Source organism: Gavialis gangeticus, unplaced genomic scaffold (assembly GCF_001723915.1).
Source record: "Gavialis gangeticus isolate Ggan-Ray unplaced genomic scaffold, GavGan_comp1, whole genome shotgun sequence".
Classification (NCBI taxonomy): Eukaryota; Metazoa; Chordata; order Crocodylia; family Gavialidae; genus Gavialis; species Gavialis gangeticus.
The window spans coordinates 8936714-8950506 of record NW_017729000.1 but is presented as its reverse complement, the minus strand read 5'-3'; the positions used below and the strand labels follow the sequence as shown (position 1 = coordinate 8950506).

General features: G+C 42.9%; 1 protein-coding gene across 2 annotated transcripts in view; it reads left to right on the top strand.

Moving 5' to 3' along the window:
• The window catches only part of SPOCK1 (SPARC/osteonectin, cwcv and kazal like domains proteoglycan 1), a 694220-nt gene extending 680456 nt beyond the window's left edge, over positions 1-13764 (top strand). For both annotated transcript variants that reach the window (XM_019506237.1, XM_019506238.1), the window contains 3 exons: positions 1263-1325; positions 10196-10333; positions 13343-13764. In XM_019506237.1, the coding sequence (XP_019361782.1) occupies positions 1263-1325; positions 10196-10333; positions 13343-13533 (392 nt within the window). In that variant the 3' untranslated portion in view covers positions 13534-13764. The remainder of the gene's footprint in view (positions 1-1262; positions 1326-10195; positions 10334-13342) is intronic.
• Positions 13765-13793: the final 29 nt, after the last annotated feature.

Genomic DNA, 13793 nt, shown 5'->3' with positions numbered 1-13793 from the left:
CAGATCTTTAGACACTGTCTTTATTACTGGTGGTGTTAGTAATGATTAGATAAGACAGGTATCAACTTACTACCTGGGGTGCCAGTCATCCCCATGCATGATTCAGAGGACTAGACAGGATGTCAGGAAGCCTCAGGCAACACATTCCCAAACTTGGATGCCATGATAAGATGCCGCAATAAGATAGGGCTGATTTTTAAGGAATAATGAGGAAGCCACGTCTGGTCATGAGATCTGTGGGATTTCCAGCTGCTTCATACTTTTGAAGCTCAGCCCCTGCATTTCTGTGCCCAAATCTGGAATTAGAAGCTTAATTTAGCTAAGCAAGTTTGCAGACTTTGTCTTAATTCTTCCCGTGGCTCAGTGTAGGCATCTGTAAAATGGAATTAGCAACATTTACCCATCTTTGTGACATGTTCTTATAGCTACAGAGAACAATATAGATGGCTATGATATAAGCACTGGGGAAAACTGCTGTTTATAATGATCTCCTATAAGGTTATTGCAGGATCTGTTCCCTGTCACTCTGTTATACCCGTCAGTCAGATTAATATTACAAAATAATACCACGTGGTTTAATGCCTTGCAACTCTCTTTAATGAGGAACCATCTCTGGTTTCTCTCACTCTCTTTTTTTAACATTTATATAGTGTTGTTGTTTTTTTAATTTCTTTCCCTAGGTCTCTTCCTCTTTCTTATGCCTTGACTGGCCTGCCAGTCATGTCAAATTGGAAGTTCATCTTCCATTGCATTAAACAAAATATGTACCCCTCATGAAAAAAAAGACTATAGTATAATGATGGCAAATATCATGCATGAATGTTATGTGTCCCCTGACTAAATGTGTTGCAGTGCTGAAACCAAAAAAAAAAAGCAGCAAATTAAATTGCTAGCACTCAAAATCAAGGAATGTGTTTTATTGCTAACAGAAAGTGGATGAACTGGTTTTCGTATTAATGTGGAAATTAGTTTATTACAAATCATAAATTAGAAACCTGGCCTTATTTCAGCTCGCTGAAGAGAAGGAAAACCCATCTGACAACCAAAATGGCCCCCATACACTATTTGCAAGTATAGCGTGGTGTGCATTTTTTAATTAGTGGAGCTAATGACATAAATTTGTTTTGCTGTACAGTAAGAGCATATGAGGCTCCCTCGTTCTCAGGTGTGCAGTAGCCTGTATTTCGTGTCAGTAGCAAAGGCGGTCATTAGAGAGTCTGTCCTGGACCATCTGGAAAGTGACTCTCGTACTTTCTATTTAGGTCTTCCTTGCCAGAATGAAATGAACAGGATTCAAAAGCTAAGCAGAGGGAAGAGTCTGTTGGGTAAGTTCGATTATTTGCCATTCATTTAAATACCACATTCAAGCTTCAGCGATTATTGTTAATTTTACATGCAGTAATAGTTTTGCAATTAGAAACTAATGCTTTTAGGTGGGACTACCACACTACAGTGTGTTCTTAGCACTTCATGAAATTAAACGCGTAGTGAGACAGCAGCACTTATAGCAGGTGTTATGATGGCGACTACATCACTACGCCTGGAGGATACAACTGCAAGGATATGTATTTTTATTCAAACATCCTAAGACTGGTTAAAAGTGGCTTTGTATGTAGTCAAGAAGAGTTCAGATTTCCTCCAGACACAAGATAAGAAGTACTTTTCGGCGAGTTACATTTTATTCTAATTGTACATTTAAATATTTTGCTGCAATAAGCTCTGTCTAGCCTCAGAACCCTGTATAATACAGTAGCGTTTGGTTTTTTAAAATCTGAACAGCCACATGGTTAAATTAGTAGTGCTGTGCCACTAACGTTGCATGTTATTGCTCTGTCTATTCGCCGTTATTTTAGTATATTTTCTGCCCAAACGCGTACATTTCAGTGAAAGTGATTTGGTGCCAGTTAAAGTGCACTTGGTTACAGTAAGGACAGAGATGTCATTGGGAGTTTGCCTGACTTAAGACTTGGTCCGTAAATATTTAACCAGGTATAATTAGGCAAAATGCACAACACGCAAGCTGCCTCTGTGTTCAGTGCAGCGCTGCCCGCAGAGGCAGATTAGCCACCTGTGTCCATTTACATACAGTTGCCCAAGGTCAGAGTACTCTGAAAATTTTAGGGGCCATGAAGACAAGTGAAGTAACCCTCCAGAGAAGGAGGCGATAGGCCTTTTATGCCAAGTAATGAAACAGCAAGATGCTTATATTCGGGACTAACATGACGCCCCTTCCAGCTCTTTTCCTGCTAAATGCAGAATTTCCCCCATTGAAGATACTGGGTGTTTTTACACGTGCTCCAGGAAGTGGTGCCATTGGTTTAATTAGCAAGCCGTGCTAATGAAAAGCGCCTGCACATCACATTTATCAGCATCCTTGTGTGTCCCCCTGCTGAAAAAATGGCAGCAGGGCACTTTGAACTAAAGCTCATCGAATGTCTTGTATTTCAAAGCACCCCACCACCCTTTTCTTCAGCGTGGAGACATGTGAGGACACTGATACACGTGGTGCAGAGTGCATCAGTTTCCATGCTCCAGCCGACTCAGTTAACTTGGACGAGGGGGTAAAAAGGTGGGGAAACATTTTCAGTAAATCTAAGATTTCCCAGAATCCTGTAACGTTGAAACTCTGGGTTCTGATTCAGGTCTATTTCGAGACAGACGCATGCCATTATACTTGGTTTTCAATCCGGGAACGTGAAACTTTCCTAGAGGCCAACTGGTATCCAGTTCAGCCCTGTCACTCATCCATAATGTATTTGCATCACGGTTACAACCAGCCCGTGTCAAAGCTAAGACACCCGCACTTTCATGGCTATGGAACACAAACACATCGTCCGGTTTTCTGCACGCACCAGGTCAGGCGCAGGCTGTTGCAGAGGAAGTCGCTGTGTTGTTCTCCCCGTCTCTTGTGGAGGCTTTCTGGCTGTGATGTCCAAAGCCACCTCAGACATTGGGCATCCCAACTCCTAATTGTTTCTAATGGGAACAGAGCGTCCATAACCACTCGGTTTTAGAATCCAGCCCTCTGCTTCTTCCTCCTCTGTTGTTCTTTACAAGGTGAAATAACTCTCATCTAGGCTGAAAAATAGATGACTTGTTCTGACGTGGGGGGAAATAATGACTGTTTAATATAGAACATTGCATTGCAGTGATCATATCACAGGAGCAGGCAAAATAAAACCAGTGTATAATGTTCACTTAGCCCCAATACCCAAAGACCACTGGATTGAAGAAAAGAATAAAATCAACTAAGTTTAGCAAATCAGCAGGTATATGTCATATAGAGCTGTACAGGCTACAAGCAAATACAGAAAGGAACTGTTTGCTTCAGCTAGTACCTTGAAAGTATGCCTGCATAATGACACCCTTCTGTGAGCTGCTTATCTGATCACGTTGCTATTTAGACAGAGCAGAACAATGTTTTTTTCCCCTGCCTCCGTTGCAAAAAAGCATGCAAATGGAAAACAAAAATGCTGCTTGTAGCAGCAATGAAGATAAAAATAAGATATGAGTGCTATCAGAGAGGCTACCCTTTTAATTATTCTCTTTCCTGCTCTCTCTCTGACACGCTAAGTGAAATATTTATATTCCAGACACTGTGTATAAGGAAGACTTTTGTAAACTTGTGCTCATTGAGGAAAAACGAGGTCTTTGGGCATCTTTTTTCCTTGATGCTTTACAAAACAGATGACAATTGCAACAGAATACTTCAAAGCCATTGCCATTAGGTATGTTGAATTTGGAGGCTTTCAAATCCAATCCATCTTCCCAGGGGACTGAATTAAAAAGTAAACAGCCCTATGCATCTGCGCCTACCAGATATATCTAGGGTACAATTAACTGTAGAGACTGTACTTTTAAAGAGTGTGTCTGTGCAGCCTGATAATACTTCTCCTGCATCACCAAGGTAATAAACCTCTACTTCCATCAGCAGCCTATCCAAGCAATTTTAGTTGGGGTAACAGCTACCACAGAGATAGACACACTACCGTTTTGCTCAGCAGGAAATTCTGTCAATCTCGGGTACTTAGCTGGGCTCCTTATCATCTTTAACACATTTATCTTCATTATACTCTTGTGAAGAAAGGACCCATTTTACAGACAGGAAACTGAGGCAAAGTCTTAGCGCTAAATCCACAAAGGAGACTTAGCTGTTGCAATGCTGCTCCACTTTGCATGACGTAAGTAAATAGTCAATGGATTGGAAAAAAAGAGAAATCAAGTAGGACGCTATAGCTTATTGGTTAAGGCACTCAAATGGGAGAGGAAATATCTCAGTTCTACTCTCTATTCTGCTGAAAACCAGATATAAAACAGGAAGTGGCAACAGGAGGAATTGAGAGTGCCACTCTTGCTCCACCCCACAATACCCTCAGGCCTCATGACTCAGCAGAGCCCATGTCTTCCACCTAGAGCCTACGTGTGGCTTCAGCCACAGAGGTACTGGATACAATGGGAGAGCCCACAACACGTCCAGGTTGGGTTTGTCTTCTGAGAATGCCTACCAGGATGCTCAACAGGTGAACTAGGCAAAGGAGCGCATCTTTGAAGCTCACTAGCACGCAGCCTGAGATAATCAAGTCACTGGATGACGTCGCATCCACAGCTCAGTGCTAAGCCCTGTACAGGCATGCCCAGGAGCAGAACTCTAGGCACATACAGAGGTTTAGCGTTGGAAACTCGGGCGCCCACAAACTCCTGGCACCTTAAGGGTTAGGCAGTGAGGCTTTTAAAGATCAGCATTTTGGACTTAGGCACCTAACGCAGTAGTTAAGCCCACAAGCCCTTTTGTCGCTCTGATTCTAAGTGCATTGCCCGGAGCACACAAGATGTTTGTGACAAAGCAGAAAATAAACCAGCGTCTCCTATAGTCTCAGCTAGCTCTCATCAAAGTATCCTGAGCAGCCTATACTTTCTTTTCTGTATGCAGTACGCATGCCAGGCTGGTTCATGATTACTCATTTTCATTCCTGGGAAGCAATAGCACTGGCATAGGCAAAATTCTCTCCCAGTTCGGTGGGTGAGGATCATTTCAAGACTCATGTGGAAACTCGTGTCAGACGTTGCAGAACACTCCAGTGGCAAACTCCGCACTCTGGGAAGGCTAGTCTCTAATTCAGATATAGGAAGAGAGTTCAAATGCAAGGAGAACCAGAGATGCCGTGAGAATGGAGCAGGTTTGAAGCAGAAGGGTGGAAGGGTGAATGAGAGGTCGAGCCAAGCCAAAAGGAAGCACGTAATAAGGTTGGAAGCTGAGAGCGTGAGCAGGAGCCAAACAGGGGCAGACACAAAGGTGGAAACAGTTGGGAGGGGCAGGAGTTTTGAAACCAAACTGTGACTCATTTGATTGGCAAATGATTGGCAGCTTTTTAATGAACAGTATAGCCAATGAGATGGCTCCCTCCCAAACCCTCCGCTGTGAGGGCTCGGGCCTTCAGGAAAGCATGCTGATCCTACAGGGATGAGTGCTACATAAACACAGAACTGAGGATTGACACTGCTCTTTTTATGTTGGGCCAAACTAAAACCTGGGATCAAAATATTCATATGATGTGAGGTGTGTGAAAGTCATAGGGTATGGCTCTGGTATGTCTCTGTCACTACGTAACCAATTCCTCTAGAGGCATTTTTGTTTCATAGATATGTACGGTCTTGGTGACACTGCCTCCAGCAGGTGAATTTAGGGAGTGCGTGTGCTAATCTTGGTACTCAGCCGCTTGGCCAGTACACTGACTGCAGCATTCGAACCTCACATGTGCAACCTCACATCAGCAGGCTTGCCCCATCTCTAGCTCCTTAAGTAGATATTGAAAGGCTAAGTGTAAAAGCACATGCGAATCAGGGCCCTGCTACCCATTCAAATCAAAGCTGGGTAGAAACCAGCTATAGAGTTGTTACACATTTTCAAGCACTAACTTTATAGCTGGTTGGCTCTTTTGATAGCTGAATAGTCATTTTTATCATGTGATAATTGCTTTGCACATGTGGCTGGTCTAAATTTATTGCGCGATTAACCAGTCAGCATGTAGCCGGGGCCTTAGGGACCTACATTCCACTTGCAGAAGGGAAATTCCCCTTCTCCTATGCATCATCCCTTGACCTGCTTTGAGCCCTAGGTAAACAGACCTAAATGCACCAACGGTGAGACTCCTGAAGTTAGTGGAGTCTCATTCACTTGTGCACAAAGAGAGCTGGGGCCCTTGCTTTTATATACTGTGGGCACGTCTACATGTGCAGCAGACTGTGCGGTTGTTACTACACAGTCATTTAATACTTGCTTAAGCAAGTCATGGTTCATGCCGGGCGATGCTACGTCACTGTAGCAACAAGCTACAGTCACGTAGCTCGTCACTATGGCAACGTGGTGTCTCATGTAGATGCGCCCTGTGTCACGTGCAACAAATGCAAAGCATTTTTGATGCTTTTTGAGTGCCCATCATGGTGAATATCCAGGTTTGATGCAAAGACCAGATGTAATGAAGCTTCTGAAAAAAATGAATTCTGAGACTCATTTGTAATATGCTATGTTAGGGAATCTAAATGTAGAAGTACTAGCTCCCCTTATAACGTCATTTAGACTCGTGCATTAATCAATACTTGGAGGCAGATCATCTGTTGATGTAAATTAATATAACTCCATTGCTTCCAGTTATGTCATTTTATACCAGGGGAAGATCTAAGCTACATAAACTTCTCTAGGTTTGTGTAGTCCAAATCATGTCTCAGGGGATTTATACATGTGCTCCAGAGGGGCGGCTGGGGTGCTTTAATTAGTGCATCTCTGAAAGCCACACTAATTAGAAGTGCCCAGAGAGTCACGTGTATCAGCGTCCCTGCACTGAAAAATGGTGATGGGGCACTTTGAACTAAAGCTCATCAAATGAGCTTTAGTTTAAAGTGCCCTGCCACCATTTTCAGCACAAGGATGCTGATACATGCGATGCTGGAGTCTGCTGGATTGCGGTAATTACAACGCTCGATTAATCGAGTCTGCTCTGAGGCACTGTAATTATAGCACATCAGCGCAGCCTCCCTGCACATGTAAAAGAGCCCATAGTGTTTAAATAAGAAGAGGAATAGGCATGAATTTGGAAAGTCTTTCTGGGTAAATATTGAATTAAGTGACTTAGCGGTGAATTTGAGCTTCGAAAGCAGCATGGCTGAGCACACTCACTCTATTATTAGAATGTGAATAATAAAGCAAACGAGTCTTTGATCATCAGGAATATTCATCCTCTTTGCAGTTCTCCTGGTATATGAACACACCAATGGCATCTCTAGCCAAACGTGCCAAGACCACTGCTTTGGCTGGTTGAAACAGTACTGTTAATAAGTGTAAAAATGTTCACTAAAATCAGGTCAGAGAGAGAAAGATTAATGCTCAGATGTTTCAGAACTACATTTCTGACATTTAAAAATTGGACATCCGCTTTAATAGCTGCAGTGGGATTAGATAGGGAAACTCATGGATTCATAATATATGTGACTGGCTTCCCATTTGTATGTCTTTTATATAAGTAATTGCATGGCATTTGGGCAGTGCTTCTTCATTCATTCCTCTTCAATGGCCAATACAGTGGAAATAGCCTTTTTGATGCACACGAACAATATGCAGAGATGCTGTATACGTGGAACTAGTTAAAAGGAAGTATTGTGCGACCAGTAAATCACTGGCATCCCTGACAAAGGGAAAAGCTACTTTCTCAAAAATCATTTGAGACAATAGAGGTTGTTTTTCTGTGCTTGAAACTGAAGCAACCAGCAAAGAATGGAAAGAGACTATGCAGATCTCTCCGGGGAATAAAGCTAACTGATCTCTAAGGACAAGTGAGTTTTTTTCATACTGAAGCACATTTGCACTACAGCTACTTGAAAGTGGTGCGAACAATGAAAGAGGCTTCTCTTGAGAGCTTGCCTGTCTGCAGGCTCAAGAATGCACTACTCTCTCACAGGCTGATGCATAAGGGCTTTGTTAGACAAAAAATTTTAAAACTATTGTATTGTTCAGCTTCCAATCCCTGAAAAGCATTAGTGTTTCTTTTATACATGGGACTTGTAGTAAGTCTGGAGTTGTGCTTCAATTTGTTACGAATTAAATAGCGAGCAGATGGCAGATACCTTCCAGAGATCATTATCATGGTACACAAAGACTGATCTGATAAACAGTTGAAAGGCCTTAAATTAAAATGAAATTTGGAATTAATTTTGGCCTGGCTCTGGCTCTACTTGGAAGGAAACTGCATTTGAAGGCCAAAAGGAGATCTACGGAGAAGTTAAATCAGTGATGGGTTGTACCTGGTTCTGAGATGCAAACAGAGAGCAGTGAATCCTCAGTCCATGGGGTTGCATAAGGACTGTCTGTATTCAGGATCAGGTCCTCAACACAGCAGACTGGCAGGGAAGATCAGTGAGGGTGTAGAGCTATGCCCTAACCTTGGCTAAATACTGGCAGTAGTTGAACAGGATATGGGGGGCATACACTGCACTTTTTAAAGGGCAGATACAGCATACAACAAAAGAAACAGAAAAGGCCGGGTGTGTCCGATGGGTATGTGAGGAACTATTCTAATAGGGATTGTACCTGAGGCACAAAAGCTAATGCACCACCCATCACTCATGGCTGTGTCCAAGGGTGTAATTGGTTCGGTCTCCCACAGGCAGCCTTGCGCTGTAGAACATGCCCGTTCTCGTCATTTATCCACATCAGAACCACGTCCCCCCAGAGTCACCTGTGAATAAAGAGCACCTGATCCTAAAGCAAATTCTTGTCACCCAGCAGGCGTTTGACAGACCAGTTGAGTTTTGGTCACAAACAGCGCTCAGTGAGAGCTGAAACCTAAAGCACATGTGTGCCTTAGATTCTCCCCTCCACTTTCTCTTGAATTACTCTTTGCTGAATTTATATGGGTTTGGACAACAGTGATCTTTTTAGGTCTTCCCACATTAAAGACGTTCAACTTCACAGACAAGCAGAGCTCTGGGAAGAAGTCATGGAGAATAAGTGACCTCATAGATATAGCTGCTGCCTCTGCCTACACAACGACCAGAAACAGACAACAGATTTGCTCATAAAGGCTAGGGACAGAAGTTACACATCAACTGGTGTAAGTGATCTGAGACCAGTTTAAGCCTGCAACAGAACAGAAGTTCAGCGCACATACACCGCTTTCAAAATGGCCAAAACTGGTTTAAGAGAAACCTTGTTGAATGTAGTATCAGAGGGCACTTGTACACATGATGAAGTCACGATGTACACATGACAGGAATTTCCCTTTGTGTGGCTTAATGGCGTCACACATTACACGTATATGAGTTTTGGGGGTTTAAATGAGTTTGCACCATTGCAAACTAAACTGCATCCCAATGTTAGTTTGCAGTGTTGCAACTTGGAACATTGCACCCATCAGTCGGCTTGGCCCCCACCCCCACCCCCTGCTTCTGGTCTGGGCCACTGCAGGTATGCGGCTGCATTTCTGGAATCAAAAGTGAATGTCTGTTCACTTGCTTATCGGTTCAATCTACACAGTTTAGACTAACCTGCACAGACTGAATTGATTCAGCCTCGGGCTTTTTGACTGCCTGCACTTAGCCAAAGTGAAGATGATAATAACATTTACACAACTCACAGGGGTGTTGTGAGGCTAACTCCACCAATGTCTTTGGGACCTTTGGAAAAATGGTGCTATAGCACTGCAAAATATTACCACCGTTAAGGAAGATGGGGGCCCTGCACTTTTACCAGCCATGAGGTGGAGCATCTGAAAAGAAGACATTTCCCACAGGAAACAAAACCACCCAGTAATATGTTAGGAGGCCCCTACTTCAGAACATGCATTTGCATTTCAAGCATAAAGAAGAAAATCCTCTGCACTTCTCAGAAAGCAGAAGCATGTTTGAAATTGGAGCTAATACAAAGGCTTCCAGTTCAAGTGTGTTTGTCAACGGTTTTTTTTATGGTATGACTTTATTTGTTGCTTGTTACAGGTTAAAGAGCCTGTTATTTGGGCTAAAACCCCTACAGATTGGCCCAACTCTGGATTTTGCTAATAATGCTAAATCCTTACTTAAGTGTACTGTGTGGCCGCTTCAAACTACCACAGCAGTGCTAAATGCCTCAGTATAAATGAGAAATGAGTCCACAATGGTCTACTCTCTCCCTTGCCCCTATAAAAATGATGTGGTTTGCTTTATTTAGGTGCTTTCATTCCGCGATGCAACGAAGAAGGCTATTACAAAGCAACACAATGTCATGGAAGTACAGGGCAGTGCTGGTGCGTTGATAAGTATGGAAATGAGATCGCCGGCTCAAGAAAACAAGGGACAGTCAGCTGTGGTAAGTAACGGCACCCTGTCTAAGATAACAGAGAAATTAACTTTGTTGTAAGGCCTGCCACGGCGGTAAGATGAACTATGATAACAAAAAGGTGACAATGTAGGAAGCATAATTACCAGTGTTCAAAAGCAGTCGCACATTTTCCTGTTCACAGTCCAAAGGTGGCTGCATGTTCATGTACTTTCATTCCAGAAGACTGGCAGGTGTTACAGTATGAAATTGGGAACAACAATAAATGAGAAAAGGTTTTGCTACCAGCCTGGAAATATAGTAAATATTATTAAAATAAAGGATGTGAGGCTGTCGCGCATGGCTATTACCTGTATTGTTCCTTATTCAGCAGCTTACACTCCTGTAGAAGCTTCATAAATAAGAGCTTCCTTACAAATGCAAAGTGTAACTATGGGAAATTTTATAAAATAACAACCAAGTCCTTTAAAACTGTCAGTACTGCAGTACAGTTAGGCTGCTGACAGATGTTCAGCTACAGGCGCGATGGGATCTGAGCCACAATCCCAACAGTTGCACCTCCCGCATGCCAGGATATGTGATTGCGAGATTCAGGATCAGACCCAAATCTTGCCCTATTTGTCAGTGCCAGAGCAACAGCAAAGGTGCCCTACAATCAGCTGGTTTTTGGCTGGCTCCAGAGACCCAGAGCCAGCAACATGGTGATATTGGAAGTTATGGTGCCAGGCATGGCAGACGTATTTATAAGACTGCGAATGCATGCTAAAATTGTCATTACAATAGACACAGAACTATTTTCATTGACGATCAGCAGCTGACAAAGAACGCACCTGGGTGTGGGCCCCAATGTGGTCCTGATCCTGCCGAACATCAGCTGATCGGCAGTTGCAAGGGACCACAGTGGGACCCATTTGTGACCCAGTGCAGTCCACCTGACCTCACATTCATTTTAAAGCATGATGGAAGCCAGCCACAAAATGATTTCACCTGTTTTATGTAATGAATTGGTAGCTGGTTTTGCTTTCTGTTGTGCCATTAAAGGCATGAACATGTAGCCAGGTTACGCTTTAAAATGCAATTAAGTGGTTAATTAAGTGTAATGTCTGCCAGGGGCCTTATGCTCACACTGCCCCATAACTAGGCAAACAAGATTTAAGTGGAGTTTCTTCAGTGGGTCTCTATGGGGGTAGGATTGGCTGCTCTGCTTCCAGCAACAGCAGAGAAAGCAAACCTTTTGAAGATCTAAGAACAACATGATACTGGAAGTTGCTGTGCCAGAGTCAGTAGGTGCATGGACTGCTATGCAAATACAATTAAATAATTACAATAGACACATGAGCATATGGGAGGTGTTTCCACCCGTGGTTACAAAACCAAGCGTATAGAGTCCTGCTTGCCAGCTTGTCCCCACACCAACTAGACATGTACTCCAAGCAGGCAGGCAGCAGCCATGCGTGAGAAGACACAGATCAGCCTAAATTTATCTAGTGGCCCAGTTCAGATGTAGAAGGAGGACCACTCTTGCATACCTTTGTCCACCAGTGTGCCTCCAGCACCCACTAGCACTTAAGGCTGGGGACTTCAACTGGGGTGTATTGACTGTCCTGCTAGGAGCAAACTGGAGGTTTCTGGCTAGAGGGTCTTACCCCTCCGCTCAGGGTCAGACCGATATTTGGGGTCAGGAAGGAATTTTACCCCATGTCAGATTGGTGTGGATAGTGGAGGATTTTGCTTTCCTCTGTAGTAGGTGGCTTAGGGACCTCTTGAGGTATATTGGCAACATTTTAGAGAAGCAAGACATTGGCTGCCCTGGTTCCCCTGCTTTACTGGTGGCAGGGTAGGGTCTTAGGTCTGTGTTATGTCAGGTGTAACCTGGGTGGTACCCCTCTCCAATTGAAGGGATTTAGTGGGTGCACTATGGGAAGGGTAACCGCATATGGGGAAGCAGCTCTCCTCCTGTTCCCTGTAGAGTAGAGCTGAAACACCAGTGAGAACTGGACCATACGCAGTTTAATAAGGGAAGAACTGGATTGGGGTATAGCGCATGTGCAGGAGAGAATGGGGATAAGGTACATGCCCCTGGGTATCTGTGGAGGGGGTCCAGGGAGCAAGAGGGAAGTCAGTAAAGGCAAAGACAAACATACAGTTTGGGCAGAGACAAATGAACAAGAAAATATGAGGCTCAGGTTCACAAAATGTATGGTGCAGGTACCCCTGAGGAGGGGGTAGGGGAAGATGAAGGGAGCCCCTGCTCCCTGGTGGGGATTCCCTCTTTCCAGGGATTTATTCCTATATTTCCCCAGCCAGGAACAGAACCCTGCATTTGGGGGTTGACACATTTGGAAATAATGTTGACACAATAATTTCAAATGCCAAATGTCGGTTTTCTTATTCAGGATAAATTTTCATTTTTTAAATTTAATCTAGTATAAAAGTATGTTTCAATTAATACTTTAAAATGAAACAAAGCATTTTAAAAGGGGCAGAATAAAACACTTGGATGGACTAACTGGACTCTCTCCCGTAGATTTTCAGTTTGCAGCGTGTTGACATTTTTTGAATTCCTTTCATTCCATTTTTGGAAATATAAAGTTTTATCCTGAACCAGGATGACTCTTTTTGAATTTCAGAACTTTTCAGGTGAAAGGGAACTACGTCTCTCACATACCATGGATTTTCAGTAACAAAACACAGGTTTTTTTCGCTCCACATGTACCTCCAAATAACTATCAGATAATAATCATTTTCCTTAGACAGATGTCAACCAGAAATCTCGTAATCCAAAGCTCTGTATCTCACTCTTAATCCTGTTATCAAATTCCATTCATTCCTTTCCAATCACATGGCTTTGTACACACAGTAGATGAATGCTTGTTTTTATATGCACTTGTGCAGTACTTTGCAAAAGTTCCTGCTTTAAAAATCAGGTTAGTGCCAAAACTGAAGTAGCTTGAATAATAGGGATACTAACAAATGTTGATTCAAAAGTCTTTGGAGGTGCTGGGTAAAAGAATGACCTTTAACTCTTACCTATTTCAGAAGAAGAACAAGAAACCTCAGGGGATTTTGGCAGCGGTGGTTCTGTCGTATTGCTGGATGATCTTGAAGAGGAACATGAAGCAGCAAAAAAGGACAAAGAAGGGAAATTGAAGATTCATGTAAGAGCGGCTAATGAGGACGATGAAGATGAAGATGATGATAAGGATGATGAAATTGGTTATATATGGTAGTTCCCACAGTTCAGAGGACTCACGTTTGCACAATATTGCAAGTCACTTCATATCTCTGCAATTGTATCTAAAAATACCAGGCACAAAATATTCTCGCTCCACTGTTTAATTTTGTACAGTATATATAATTTCGGAGATGGGGTTTTTTTTCTCCAACTAGCTACTGTTTTCAATACGTTTTACTCCCTTTTTTTTTTCTGGTCCATCACCAGGGCAATAAGTTTTGTTTCAACAACAGTCCCCACAAGTCCCCACCACTA